The following is a 16,054-nucleotide window of genomic DNA, read 5'->3' on the forward strand; positions in this document are numbered from 1 at the left end:
TAATTCTCAGAAATGCAATTTAGAGCTTAATTTTCTTCATATATGCCCTCCATCAACAGGAAAATACCACAAGAACATGTTAAAAACACAATTTTTATTGGAGTGGAGCTTTAACATCCATCCATCCATCTTGTCCGCTTCTTCCCTTTCGGGGTCGCAGGGGTGCCGGAGCCTATCCCGGCCACTTATGGGCGAAGGCGGGGTACACCCTGGACAGGTCGCCAGTCTGTCACAGGGCGGAGCTTTAACATGTTTGTGTAAAATACTCCATCCAATGAAATAAATCAAGTCTGATAATAGAAGCTGGAATGTGTAAAATTTGTGATAGTGGATCATGTGGTTACCAAAAATAGGTATACTCCATCCTATTTTAAATATACCCTTTTAAAACTAAAATTAGAATAGTATACTTTTAGTTTACGTTTTACTTATTAGAGATAAACTTTACAAGTTCATAAATTCATGTTAAGTATTCTTGGATTATACTTAGAATTATACAAGTCTAAATATATTTGTAACTGTCCATAAACATTTTCTTGCACAGCATTGAAAGTGGAGTAGATGTATTCTTGGGATACTTCCTAGTGTGTTAAAACCTTTATTTTAATACACTCATCAGTACAAATAAACTTGTAAACTAAAAGCAAATCTTAAAAGCTACATTGGATATACTTTAAAGTGTACTTTCAATAATTTGGAGTAAATTTAGAGTTTACTGCCAGTAAATTAATACTGTGCTAGAAAGGTTAATTTAAGTATACTTTTTAAACTAAAAATGGGCCAATTTTGTCCCAAGAAGTATACTTGTTAGTAAACTGACAGTATGCTTTTTAAGTGTACTTTTCTATGCGTAAGTATTCTTTAAAACACATACTTGACATATACTTATTTTTGGTGAGGGGCATTCAGATTAATCAAAATCAGATAAATTCAAGACCCAAAAAAGTATCATGCTTTTTCTGTGCAATCTGATTGCAAAGTTGGATATAAATTAATCACTAATGGTATTCCTGTGATGTTAATTAGGGTACTACATCAAGTACTGTTTCATAATATTGTCTAATACTAATTCATTAATTTTATTTAAATGCTTTTTTTAATTAGTTGATTATTATATTTTTTCTCAGATAGTTTGTGTCCTAGTGATGCTCCTTTGGAAGCAGGAGGCTCGGTTTAAAGTTCACAGTTCATAGAGGCAGCTCCAACAAGAAGCCCCATTTTCTAGTCGCGGCGCCACCAGAGAGGCGCAACGCGGGACTGCAGCTCCAGCACACCGCGGCGAACCGCTTCGTCTGACGCCCACCATGTTGAGGAGACCTCTGCTGACCGCCGCCAAGCGAGGCACGAGCCTTCTGCCGCGCGAGGACATGAAGAAAGCGGCGGGAAGGGCTCCTTCACTTCTCCTCGGGCTACTTCGGCGCCACCAAACCTCCGCCACCGTGGGTGTCGACAAACAGAAAACTCTGGATGATTTGGGGGGGCCGAGTTTCCTGACGACCCTAAACTGGCTGTTTGTTAAAGGCTATTTTAAAACGACGCAGCAACTACAGGTGGGTTAATCGACTGAGATCTGAAACGAGTTTTAGTGAGTTTTAAATCAGGAAGACCCCTACATCTTAACCTCACCCAAAGTCACACCTGACCCCGACCAGCCTCCATCTTTCTCAGACTGTGTTGCACTATTTCTGTTAAATCAAAAAGACAATTTATTTATTTTATTTTATATATTTTTAAGATCGAAATTCCCTTTTATTGCCATATTAAAAGATCTTAGTTGTTTAATTCTAAGACAACTATCATAACTAGTAACATAAGTTTCAGCTCAAATGTTGATAAAATTATGCATAAATCCAATGAAGTTTTTTTTAATCAGTCAAATGTTTTCATTTTTTGCTTTTTTTATTTATCTGTGTAAAATAGCATAGATTAAAACAATGCATTTGGTTTGTTTATGATACCTGTATTACAGATGAGCTGTTCTATTGCCACAAACAGCTACAGCTAAAACAAATGTTTTGTCATTGTTATATTTCATGCAAGTTTGGCTTGAGTTATGATTCAGTTGGAAAAATAAAGACAATTTTTGTTGTTTGGTCATAGATTGAACACAAGAAGATCTATGGTCCCATTTGGAAGTCTAAATATGGTCCTTTGGTTGTGGTGAACGTGGCCAGCGCCGACCTCATAGAGCAGGTCCTGAGGCAGGAGGGGAGATACCCGGTCCGCTCAAACATGCCACACTGGAGGAGCTACAGAGAACTCAAGAACAAATCCCATGGACCTCTGACAGAGTCAGTCATACTCTATAAGTCTACACTTTATTTGTGGTGTACTCTTTTATATATATAAATCTATATATGTTTTTGCTAAGTAAATAAAAAAAATACAAGTATTTAGCTGAGTCATGACTTCAGAAGTTGCAGTTCTATAATCAGATAAAGAAAACAAACTATTTAAATCTGATAACCAATATCATACTCGTGGACTTAAGTAAATTTTTGTAGAAACTAACTACTTCATCAGAAACTTCTTGTAATATTTACAGGTAACCCTGAGGATAAACATGAATAATACTAGCTTGAAGTAACCCTTTGTGTTGTGCTTATGAGTAGGTCATAAAAAAACAACTTCAAAACAAGCCCAATGGAATGTAAAAATGTTACTCTGCTTCTGTCAGACGTGTTGTGGCAGCATTTTCATTGAGCTCAACGTGGATGACTAAGAGTTTCCAGACAGAGAAATACTGGCGCTCACCTGCATCTATTTTTAGAAACAAATGGAGAAGGTAGCCCAGAGTCTGTAGTGATCCCGCCTACTTCAGTTTAAGTGACATCATAAACTTTACATAAAGGGAAATTTCTTGTATTGTAAAAAAAAAATCTATACAGATAACACAAATTATGCATGCTTGTTTAAGCCTACTGAATACTTTTTTATAGCTCATTCATATGTGTTGGTAAAATAATCATAAAAAATAGAACTAAATGGTTTAATTGAAATTTAGATACATTTTATACATTTCTAATATTTTGTCTTTAATCACATATTCTCTGTGGTTTACAGGATGGGAGTCAAGTGGCAGCGCATTCGCAGCATCTTGAATCCCCGGATGCTAAAGCCTGTGCACGTGTCGTCTTACACAAACACCATCAATGACGTGGTGACAGACTTTATTGAGAGAATTTCCTGGCTGAGGGCCTCCGGTGACCAGGGTATCATGGTCAATGACCTGACGGGAGAACTCTACAAATTTGCATTTGAGGGTAAGCACAAATCAAACACCGACTTCCTTTGAACTTTGCAAACTCAAATAAAAATGAGACAATTGTGTTTATTAATTCCTGCTTTTGATCACAAATACATCATATTTCAAATACGGTGCAACTGTCAGAAGAAAATCGTCCTGAAACACTTGTCAGTAACTCCTATCCTTTTTAGTGGAAAAAATGCAATTCAAATACTATAAATAACGTAAACCTAACCCTGTATTGGTATTTACATGGGAATGTTTGTGCCGTTATTTTGACAGAGGTTTTTGGCCTTGAAAGCTGATTAGATACTGATTAATAATCAATGAGTTTCAGTGACATCACACAGGAGGTAATAAGAACCTTTGAACAACATGTTTAAAGGGTCATCCTAAAATATTTGTATGACTTATTCTCTTTTAGTATAAACAAGGACTCTTATAATTACTGTTACCAATCCTGGCTTTTTTCCAAAAGCCTATAAATTATTTTATATATTTGTCTCTCCTCTATGTTGCAAGCATTTCTTTTATTTTAGCACAAAAAACTTGAAGTTTCTATTTTCTAAAACAGTCATAAAAAGCATTTTTTATTATCATTTTTTTGGTAAAAAACCGTTGGAGGAAGTGAAAAGTTCACTACAGTATGTATCTGTTCAGCATGCCAAAGAGTAGAAATGAACCAAGGAGAAGTCACCACTCACTACTAGTTCACACAAGTATATACTGTCGTTTCCTGCAAAACCCAACCTCAAATGAGTGAGTGTGCAGCCAACAGACTTGTTGGTCACAGAAATAAACATTCCGGTTCATTTTCACACCAAAACTTCAAGGAGTTCACTCACTTGCTCAAGTGATAAACAATAGCATTACTAGTCTTAGTCTCAGAAAAAAAAGTTTTTGAATATTAGATAGTTGCAATCCAAAACTCAGTTCAAATGTCAAAACCTTCAGAAAAAACTTGGTTTAAAGTCTGTAGCTTAACTTAAGGTAGAATACTCTTACCAACTAAACCCCAAATCCCCCAAATGTTTCAAAATACTCCATGAAAGTGATCTGGCCAAATTTATGTCAGGAATCAGTGGTTTTGGAACCAAAATGCAGGAAACCAGACTGGCAGAAAACGCAAAGCTTCAATAAATAAACACACTGGATGAAAAATATCACAAGTTAAAAATGAAAACCCTTTAAACAAAGGGAAAAAGGGTAAAAACAATGAACCCAACAAAACTGAAAAAAGTAGACATTTAGATCTGCTAAGGATGGAGAGGATAAAGATTTTTGTTGATGATTAACAAAGACAACCAGACGAGACTGTGACTCTGACAAACACCATAAAAGCAAACATGACGCAAAATAAAGAAAACATAACTGAAGTCAAAAAAAGAAAACCAAACAAAACGATGCAATTGTTTAGCTGAAAATTAACCTTTATAGAAATTTTTTAATGTTTTACTTTTTTTCCTAGCTTTGCATAATTTTGATCTTTTTACTGAAAGTCTGCATGCTGTGGTTCAGATGCTTTTGGGCTTCTTTTTCATTTCTTTAAACTGGATAAAACCCGCAAATCTGTCCATGGTTGGAAAAATACATGATACAGACACACTTTTATGTTTGTCCAGTGGGATTTTGCTTAGACTTCAAACATTTTTTTTCTATTTTCCAGTGTCACTTTATTCACCAAACATCTAAAAACTGTTGAGAAGAAAATACATTGATATGTAAAAGTTGAAAACATTTGATATTTCTAACTGGTAAAGCTGCTGCAGCAAACTTGTGACCTGCCCAACAGTAGCTGGGATAGGCTCCAGCAACCTCATAACCCTAAAAAGGGAATTAGTGGGTTCGGAAAATGGATGAAAGGAAGCTGTTGCTTTGTGTGGTTAAAACATGAATCATTTTTTTTTATCTCCTAACTTTTTTTTTGTACTTAGTAACAAGGCCTTTTAAGGAGTCTCCCAAAAATATCTTTGCATTTTGTATTTCCAGGAAACCCGGAAGCACCTTCATGCATTGTCGGTTCAGTCTCATCAGAATAATTTCATGTTTTGTCCTTTTGTTTTTTAATCAGATGTTTTCATTTTTGCCTACAGGCATCTGCTCGGTGTTGTTTGAGGCTCGGATGGGCTGCATGAACGAGGTGGTGCCAGAAGAAACGCAGAAGTTCATCTTCTCCGTCGGTGAAATGTTTCGTCTCTCCCCCATCGTTGTCCTTTTCCCAAAAGTCCTATGGCCGTACTTGCCTGCCTGGAAACAGTTTGTCGCAACCTGGGATCACCTCTTCAGTGTTGGTACGCAGAATAACATGAAAATGTAAAAAAAAAAAAAAATAATATAGAAAACTATTATTGCAAAGTGCAACAATGGGATTAATGGGGTGTAAATATTTCAGGTATAAAGTTAAATAAATAGTAACTGGGCCATGAAAGGCTCATCTTCAGGCTTATGTCAGATAAACATTGTTAACAATCTGTCATAGTTTACATATACTCCCAATTAGTGTTTCATATTTAGCTAGGTGACTGCAGTCCAAGCTCCAAGGCTTGTCTTATCAAACCTCTTGAAGGTTTGCAGATTCTACAGACTCAACTGACAAAGTCCAGGATCCAGGTTCTGATGACTTTCACACGTGTCAGTTTCCTAGCAGGATCCTTTACAGATTCTATAAGTCCCTATTTATGGCTTCAACAGTCATTCATTGACCTTCACCTTTAAATGTAGCCACACACGGGCAATATACAGGCTGTAAATATCTACATCCAGCCCCCACCACGATCACATGACAGAATTACCACAAAAAAGTAGTTATTTAATGAGTCTAAATTAAGATTCAGAAAAGATACATTTTTAATGTGTTTGGCTAGTTATTGGGCAAAAGAAACTTTTAAAGATGAAAAAAAGTTAGTTTGTGATTGCTAGTGTTTGAGAGCGGTGGATTTTTCAAAGCCATATTATAAATCAATTTAAAGTTACCTGCTGGGAACATGGACGTTAAATGTCATTACCTAGAACACTATTAATGAATTAGCCTTGGATTAGAACCTGACCAAGTGATTGACAAGCAAGACACAAATCGGAATGACTTGAGTGCTGTTTTGTGTCTCAGCTGAGGATTTGGTGAAGAAGAAAATGGAGGAGATCCAGCAGCATGTGGATACGGACAGGGAGGTGGAGGGAGCGTACCTCACACACCTGCTGCTCAGTGACCAGATGACAGTCACAGAGATCCTGGGCAGCATGACGGAGCTTCTGCTGGCGGGAGTCGACACCGTGAGTTTCTTCATGCTCACTTGGACTTAATTCTTTTATCCTTTTATTTTTTTTTAAATATTATTTGGATGAAATTATATAAAATAAAATAAAAAAAAAACATCCATCTTCAGTCTTAGTTCTTGGTATCTTCATCCTGCTTGTTTTTTTCAAGTAATTTTTGCCTCAAATACTGTTGATTATCAAGACTGTAGATCCTAAGAACCTAAGTAGGGCAGCCCTGATCTACTATAGAGTTTGCTTAATATTTTAGCTTTGCAGAATCACTGATAAATTATAAAAAAAATGATTGTGAATCAACATGAAATGCTGCATTATCTTTGTCAAACAAAAGGTTTGTGTTTTCGTCCCTCTTTGCGACAGACCTCCAACACAATCGCCTGGGCTTTGTATCACTTAGCCAAGGAGCCAGAAATTCAAACGAAGTTGTATCGAGAAGTTATTGAAGTTTGTCCAGGAGACAAGGTGCCGACCAGCAGTGACATCAATCAGATGCCATACCTGAAAGCCGTCATCAGAGAGACGCTGAGGTCAGAGGGAGATTTATTCTTATTATTTTTTTTTTTTCTGTTTCTATCTAGACAGTATTAATCAAGGCATTTATTTGAGTCATCTCCAACATTTGTGTTTAATATCAATCTGATAGGTGTCGTGTTACTCTCACCCATGATTACAATTTTTATGCTTCTTTGCTGGTAGACATTTAAAGTAGGAGGTTTTCAAGGTGCACAGTAGATAGGAACTTGAACTGACTAAGAACCTCTTGAAACAGTCCCCATTTATCAGTGATATCTGGAGATTTAAAGTGAAAGCAAAGTTACTCTGTGTATAACTAAGATGGTTGCAGGTTCAATAGTTCTCATGAAAATAATAATGACTTTTGCCTAAATCTGTTTGTTTCCTGTCGCATAATGTGATGACCAGGTTGTATCCAGTGGTCCCTTCAAACGCACGTGTCACGGTGGACGATGGCGTCGTAGTTGGAGGTTACGTCTTCCAAAAACAGGTAAGACACAAGTTCGACAGCCCCCTCCACTCTGAGAACAGGTACACACGTGTTTGAACTAGTGCTGGGGGATATGGAAAAAAATGTTACATCACGATATAAATTAATTTAATTATGTTATATCTAACAATATACCACAATAAAGTATATTTTCAGTTATTCTATAAAAAATGACAAAAATGTCATTACTTACTTTTCTCTGACTTTATTTTTTCAAGTAACATGTAACTGAATTATAAATGGGATTTTTTTTTCAAAGAGCACAACAGTTACAGTAGTAAGAAAATAGATTTTTGCACATAAGTTTAGTAATAATAAAAAAAAAACGATATAAACGATTGAAGAAAAATGGCACGGTTGAAACTTTTCTATTGCCCACAATATGTATAGTCATATCGCCCAGCACTAGTTTGAACCACACCCTCTTAGTGCTAGTGAAAAGCTATGTTTATTTCGGGGATTTATTTAGATCGGAACCATTGACTGTATATGACAACTGGACTAAGTGAGTGTGACATCATCCTTAGAAAATGGCTAATTAAGTCAATTCAGTCGCCCTTTTTATGCAATACAGACGCCATGTTGGAGCCAGATGACGTCAGTTAGCAGTGATTGGTCCGGATTGGTCTGAGTCAAATATAGCAACCACTCTCACCAATCAGGAATAAGCTTGTTGGAAGTCCACACTCCTACCATTTGAAAATGGGCTTGTGAAAATCTGTCAATATAACTTGAGACTGCCTACTTTTTTTTGAGACATCTGATTGGTCAATTTAAAATTTGAATAACTAGCACTAAATCAAGAGTAAAAAACAACTAGGATTAGAAAGAACGTGTTAGAAAAGACATCAGGACAGGAATGGTTACTCTGACAAATACTGAGTTACAGCGGTTTATTTCTCAACAGAAGTCTATGGGGTTTTAGCTTCTTGGAGCCAGCTTCCTGTTTGGAACGCAACAGGGGACAGTTTGAATTTAGCAGGAAATGTTGTGTTTTGATGTGACCTTGAGTGAAAAAGGGAGAGGATCAGGATCTGTACTATAGCGTTCCAAGAATTTCTGGGTTTCCTGCTGAACCCATGATCTGTGCAGCCTGTTGGATTAAGATTTCTTTCTGTCCTGTTGTTGTTTTTGGAGGCACCCATTTCTATTCTCTGCAGGCAGATCAGTGGTAGTTTGGTGCTCTAAACCCTGAAGATGCTAATTTATTATTCTAGGAAACTTATCAAGATACTGATTGTCTTTTCTTAGATGAGGTGGGGTTGGTCTATGAGGTTATGATCTTGTTATTGAAAATGTGCTGAAGGCGGCTGCTCTCCATCTGGGTTGAGGTCATTTTTCTCTTAGTGTTCTGGGATTCTTGGTCTCACATTTGCTATTTTAAGACTGAGTTCTAACTTCCCAAATCAAATACAGCTTTTTTGATCTGATTTTCTTCTCTATCTTTTTATTTTCAGCTCTGAGATATAAAGCTCATCTTGAATAGTTTTCATCATGGCTAATAAAGTTGTCTTATTTTTTTCTCCTGCAGACATTATTCCACCTTTGTCACTACGCCGTGTGCTACGACGAGAGTATCTTTCCTGACCCGCACACCTTCCTTCCACAGCGCTGGCTCAGAGGAATGGATGACAGGATCAAGCAGCACCCGTTCGGGTCGGTGCCGTTCGGCTTCGGGGTGCGGGCGTGCTTAGGCCGGCGGGTTGCTGAGCTGGAGATGTACCTTTTACTGTCCAGGGTGAGAGCTTATGTAGAGGCGGCTTTCATTTCTCTGAAAACTGGATGTGCAGAATTGTCACAGAGCTTCTCTTTTGGTATTTGAATGTATTCAAGTCTGTCAGTCAACATGACATGAGACTGAATGAAAATGATTTGTTAAAAAAACACTTAAAGAGGTGCTGTAACTGGTGTTTTTGTCTTTATTGTTCTAGCTGCTGAAGAGTTATGAGGTGAGGCCCGATCCAGCTGGAACTGAAGTGAAGCCCATCACCAGAACCCTGCTTTGTCCTGCTGAACCCATAAACCTGCAGTTCCTGGACAGAAAAGCTTAGAAATGCCAGGAATGAAGGCAGCAGCCTCTGTGTAACCTGCATTAGCATGCACACTGTGTAGTCCTTCTTTCACCGAGTTCCTGGTTGTAGAGTTCACATCCAGACGACTGAAACGCTCAAACGCTGAGGGGAAAAAAACTGGAAAACCAGGTAGACCACGTGCTGACATTTCACTTACTGTTCATTCACCATAGTTTCACCAATAACTGGACTTTTTTCCTTTACTACCAAGATTTATAAATGTTTCCTTTTTTATGTCTCTGTGCTGTAGATTTGATTATGGATCTGACTTTTTGGGTTATTTTTTTTACATTTCTTTGTAATATTTGCATTTTTTTTTCATGTTTCTTTCTTTAAAAAACTTGAAATAACTTTAACCCCCCCAATTAAAAACAGACCTCTTCTTTTTTGGTTTCCTCTTATTTTTGTTTACATTCACAACTTAGTCAAAACCTGATAAAAAAGTAAAAGTTTGGCTTGACTTTAAAGAGTTTTCATGAGGAAGTCATATTTCTGTTTTATTGTGAATGAATAAATGAATGAAATGGTTTATTTCAAGCAATCAACACATCATATTGATTTACATCTAGATTGCTTGAAAGGGAGTGGGAGGAAGTGAACTTATATAATCCCACCTCATCCCATTGTGGGTTTACTGCTCAGAACAGTAAGAACCCAAAGGAAAGACAGAGTGGAAGAGTGGATTTCTAAAGTCCATTACCTCATAAACATAGGAAAAATGTGTTTGTAGTCAGACAAATCAAAAAGAAACAAAGAAATTTCAAAACGGAGAGCCCAAAATAAGAATTAAAGAGCCATTACTAAAGAATTTTAAAAAAGTCTTTAAAGCTGTGCCGGCCTCTCAGTTACACATGCATTATGTGTAATTGAGATCTACACAAAATACAGCAAATATGTAAAAATATATATATATATATTTTGTTAGTCATTTAAGACTAATTTTTTGACGTGAATTGATTGTTTTGCACAAGACAGTTTCGTATCTTTCGTATTTATGTTGGGACAGCATTAGCCAAAGGCCAGCAGTCTGTCCCCGACATAGGCCACCTGAGAACAGCCAGATGCCAAAGGACTTAGACCAGAGTCTAATCATTCATTTGGAGATTGCAATAATTGCACTACAAACACACAATATCTTGCTGCCAGTACAGACTGTACTGGCAGTTCTCTGTAAGGATGCAATAAATGTACCAAATGAGCCGCAGGACTTGGCTCAAGCACAAGGCAGTGGTCTGATGGTGAAAGTGCAACCAATGGCAGTAAAATATATTGGGGGTTATTGATAAATTCTTCAAGATCAAAGAGAAGTAAAAAAAAACAGATGGAGACTATTGAACAGACTGAGTGGAAGGGGTTCTAATGTGGTGTATTTCCCTCAGCAGAGGATAAACGGTTCAGCATCTCTAGATGCTGTGATGCAGGACTCATAATATTTCATCATTGTTACACCGATCAAGCGAATGATAGCTAGAACATTTAATGTGAGGCAACGGGAGGGGGGCAGAAGACTTTGGAAGGGTGGAAAATGAGACCGCAGAGTGGAAGCCCAGATGGGCCATCATACACAGTACATGGGCGGAGCAAAGGATTTGAGAGGCTAAACATTTCATATTACTTTTTACTATGATTAACAAAACTTTTATAGATGATTTCTTCATTTTTGTCAATATTTATACTAGTATACTGACTCAAAAAAGTTTTGAGTGCAATAGATTTGGCAAAGGTTTCCTTCCTGGTGCACTAAGACTATCTCTGAACCTTATCAAGATATTGGTACATTTCTCCACAAATAAAAAATGTCAAATTCTTTTCCAAGAAATATAATTTTTGTTCAAATGAGTTCAGTAACATCTAAAACTTGCTCTTTTACCATATTTTGATTAATTTATCCCCTTGATACCCGTATTTATTTCCAGCTATGAAAAATTGCACTTGTGTTTTTGTAATTAAGTAGATGCTAAATTAAGGTCATTTTTTTGGCATGATTGCATCAGTAGGCATTAAGGGGTCCTGCTTACTAAGGCAGGGGTCTACAACCTGATGATCCAGAGCCACCTGCGGCACTTCTGTTCCTCCGTTGTGGCTCTTTGGCTTTGTGGAAAACTTCAAAAATTACCTAATTCATTAATTTATGTTTTTATTTTTTACACGTCAGATAGGCTTAACTGATTAAAATGATGGTAAAAGGTTTAATCTACTGTTAGGAGGGTTTATTATCAGAGGGACATGATCTTCTTGTATTTACATGTATGGATTTAAAACTAATTTGGATTCTACACTAATGTTGTCATGTTTGTATTCGCTAGTAAAAGAAGAAAAAGGATGAAGGAATATAAAAGTCAATAACATAAAATCTAATGTTTCTTGCATTTTTTATTAAAGTAAATCTGCAGCTGGAGGATCTGATTAAAAACAGGATTTGTTTTATTTTGAAAGGAACTTGAATATGCTATTATCAAAATAAAAGAAGTTAAATTTGTCAGTTGTAGAGAAGATTTCAAAGCTATATTTTATAAATGAACGGCCAAATGGCCACAAAAACATAATTAAAGTGTATTTTTCTAACTTTGAGTTAAGACTTTGTGGCTCTCGCTGAGTTTTGGTCCATAAGACCCTGGACCATGTGGCTCTTTCATCATTATAGGTTGCAGACCCCTGTACTAGGATGTCAGAAAATATCGATTCAATGCAATATCGTGATACTTTATTTGGCGATACTTGTATCGATTTAAAATGCTGTCAAGATGATACTTATTATCAAACACATTGTTCAGCATCTTACTTTAATTTTTCACTAAAGCCTCGACTGCTAGTTGGCAGCTCAGCACCACACCAACACAACAATGAGATCTCGAAAGGACCAGCTTATATTAGATGTTCACTCATTATTAACCTCGCTGTTATTGTTATTGTTACTGTTCGGGATCTATGAGGCAATTACAACTTGGGATAGGTGCTGAAACTTTGACAGATTTTTTTTCTAAGTCATACTCTAAAAAGTAGTCAAATGGTGTCTCTGATGGGTGGAGGATATATGACTATATCCTCCATATATATGGCATGACTATAAAGAGTCATGACAAAATCGAGATTGTTCTATTAGGAAATATCAATACTTATGGTTGTACTGCTCCCTCTAATCCAGGGGTGTCTAAAGTCAGTCCTCGAGGGTCGGTGTCCAACATGTTTTCCAACCAACCTGCCATTGAAGCTCCTTATTGGCCAAACCCACCTGAGATCAGCAGCAGATAAGGCAGGGTTCTGGAAAATCAATAGGAGTCGAGGATTGACTTTGGACACCCCTGTTCTAATCTGAATCTAGGAATTGTTCTGTTATTTGACTTCTGTGCCAGTCACATTAGCTCTGTAATGAACACTGACCAAATTGCCTTTCACTGCGTGTGGCACCACAACACCCAAGGTCAATGATCAACTCTTGGGGTGTGTCTTGGAGATTTGGATGAAGAGAGGCAAAGAACTGCAGACTGATCCCCATCAAGGGGAGAGTTGGTTTTGCTTGAGGAGACCCAGCAGGTCTACTTTTAGATTCTGTTGGGAATTTCTGGCTGAGCCCGACATGGTAAGTGGTGTAAACTTAAGGCCCATAGTGCTTTGCAATAACAGTCCCATTCACCCATGCACACGCATATTCACATACTGATGGTGGCTCCACTGGTGCCAACCTATAACCACCGGGAGCAATGTGGGGTTCAGTGTCACTTCAAGACATGAGTAGGCAAGGCAGGGACCAGACCTGCAATCCTCCAATCAGAGATCAGCTCTGGTGCCTGTTTGGGAAGTATCAGTGGTGAACTCTGGAAGGCAGGGATTCTGTCGAGCTGGAAAAGGAGTTTTATTGGTTCTGATTGGCTGCTTGAACTCTTGAAGTTGTCTGGTAGTCCAAGCAAATTTGGGTCTCAGAGAAGTTTGTGAAGACTTTGGACAAGAACTATCTGTCAGCTGGATGGGGACCTGTTGAGCTCAACTAAGGATATTGTGATGCAGTCAATGGATTAGTATGAGAACATACTCCACAATGAGAGAAGCCAGCTAGGTAGCTCAGGTATCTCTTTAGGGACCTCCTAAATCCTTTCCAGGGGGTTATTCTGGGAATGTCCCACCAGACTGAAGCCTTTGGGTAAGGCCTAGGATGAACTGGAGAGCCTGTGCCTCCTGACACCTTTCAGTCCTGCCAGGAGATGTCTGGATCTTAGTATTTGACTTAAAGAACAAAAGTAGAACATGATCACGGAAACTTCTTCTTTACTTTGGTACTTAAATCCACTTATACACAAATCATGTGTAAAATAATTTACAATTCTTTTGGACAACATTTCAAAACATGAAAGGAAAATTTCACCTGAACTGAAACTCAGTTTTAAAAAGTACTGTGGATTAAATAAAGAACATAATAATAATAATAATAATAGAATAAAGGATATTCTATAAAGAATATTTATAAGAAGAAAGAAAGAAGAAAAATTATGAAGAATATTCTATAAATTGGAATTGAAGGGGAAGAAGCAAAGGGTGTAATGGCGTTCATACGTGCATTTGGAACAGAATTAGGGTTGTGTGTCTTTTCCAATGATAAAATTACATTACACTTTGATGTGATGTTGAAATTTGTTGCCCTAGCAATGTAGAAACAAAACAAAAAAACAAACATAGTGGGTGAAAAAAGGAAAATCATGACATTTAAACCTTGACATTTTTATCTAAAATTGTATTTGCTATGTTTATGCTGATCATAAAGATGTGAAGGGGGCTTTATTTTTTTTTTTTACAACACAAGGATGATGCTCTGTCTTCTAAAGTGCACTGTCATTGACTCATGCATATTTGTAAAAGGCATGTTTAGGACTAGTTGATTTTTTTAACAATATACATATCATATTACACATGCTTTGTGATTTACTTTGTAGAATAACTACTATTTAGTCAGTTCATTTGCAGATCAATGTCTCCCTCTAGTGGGCATTTCTAGCATAAAACATTCATGATTAAGGGCTGAGTCAACTAAGTTAAAGGCATGCTAAAATCTCAACGTGAATCCTTCATATGTCTACATATTCTCTATATCTTCTCCAAATGGTAGAGGTGAGGAGAGTGGAACTTCAGTCAGAGGTTAAAAACAGCTACAGCTGCAATCCAAAAATTCTGAAACACATGTAAAACTTACTTAAGTCCATATTTTCTGCAAAAAAGGCAATAAGAATTATCTCTGGCAGGAACTACAGATAATTTTAATCCATTATTCAGTCAATTGAAAATACTGAAATTTAAAGTCCAGAGTTTTTTTTTTTAAACTCGTGTATAAACTTAAGAATTGTCTGCTACATAATTTGGAGGCTATAAAAACGAAAACAAAAAAAAAAAAGACTTGATGTAGTGATAAGAACAAAATATAAAGAATAAAACATAACTCAATGAAGCTGTAAAAAAAGCATCTTTAGATTTTTTTTATACCATATATTATTTTTAAGCATGTGGAACTTTCTTAAATAGTGCAGGTTTTACTGGATTTATATTTTTTTTAGATTTTGTGGGTAAAAAATGCAAATAAAAAATTGTCCATCATTCTCTCTTTTAAGTTTATGTTTTATCAACAGTCAGAGCATACTTTAGGAATAGGTTATCTCTAAGCAAGGGTTAACTCAGACCAAAATATCCTCAAATGTATGGAGTCAAGTTAGAATTACAGATTAACCTTTGGACACAGACAGACGAGCCCTATACCTGGAAGCTCTACAACCACAGAATAACCCCATTTACTGCAGTGCTGAAAAAAATACCAAACATCAGAGACAAAGAAAGTCTTCTTTACAAGACAGCAGCATGGGCTGTCATTCATTAATCTTTCAAATATGTCAGACTGAATAACCCTAGACATGGATTGAAGATTAATATCTTGTTGTGTGCTCAAGCAGAACAAAAAGCACACTTGGAATGCCTCAAAAAGTCGAATGTGTATTACAGGCAATAATATGCCATGTTTAGGTTTTTATAAGCTATTTACAAGTGTCAAAAAAGCATCAATTCTTTTTTTTTTTGGTTCGAGGAAGTGTCAGCCTTTCTCTATTTGGAAATTATCTGAATGAAGTTGTGTTAATCAGTTTCAGCTGTTTTTATTTTGATTTTATTTCTGCCCATTGTCATTTAATTGTTTAATACAACATTTGTATCTCTGTATTAAATCCTCCAGCAGCTCTTTATGTTCCACCACTCTATGGTCCCTGATTCCTGGATCCCCTGAGGAAGCAGCATCTCCCATTGTTTCCTTTTGACTCAGCAAAATAGTTATAAATCTACTATCACACGGACTTCTGCATTTTACCTCACAAGTCATAAAAGATGAGTATTTTATTTCAAATTCATGTGTACTTTAATGTAAACAGGGATTACATCATTTGTTATACTAGACAGTAGTTTTTTTGGTGGTGAAATGCAAAGCATGCA

General features: G+C 36.7%; 1 protein-coding gene across 1 annotated transcript; it reads left to right on the top strand.

Annotated features, from left to right (window-relative positions):
- The first annotated feature begins 1,164 nt into the window (after positions 1-1,164).
- On the top strand, positions 1,165-9,981 carry si:dkey-91i10.3 (cytochrome P450). The gene is made up of 9 exons (XM_024287304.2): positions 1,165-1,550; positions 2,101-2,291; positions 3,064-3,263; positions 5,341-5,538; positions 6,354-6,517; positions 6,881-7,047; positions 7,442-7,523; positions 9,055-9,261; positions 9,455-9,981. Exons 1-9 carry the CDS (start codon positions 1,305-1,307, stop codon positions 9,572-9,574), a joined length of 1,575 nt encoding a protein of 524 aa, XP_024143072.1. The 5' UTR covers positions 1,165-1,304; the 3' UTR covers positions 9,575-9,981.
- Positions 9,982-16,054: the final 6,073 nt, after the last annotated feature.

This window comes from Oryzias melastigma, linkage group LG21 (genome assembly GCF_002922805.2).
Source record: "Oryzias melastigma strain HK-1 linkage group LG21, ASM292280v2, whole genome shotgun sequence".
NCBI lineage: Eukaryota > Metazoa > Chordata > Actinopteri > Beloniformes > Adrianichthyidae > Oryzias > Oryzias melastigma.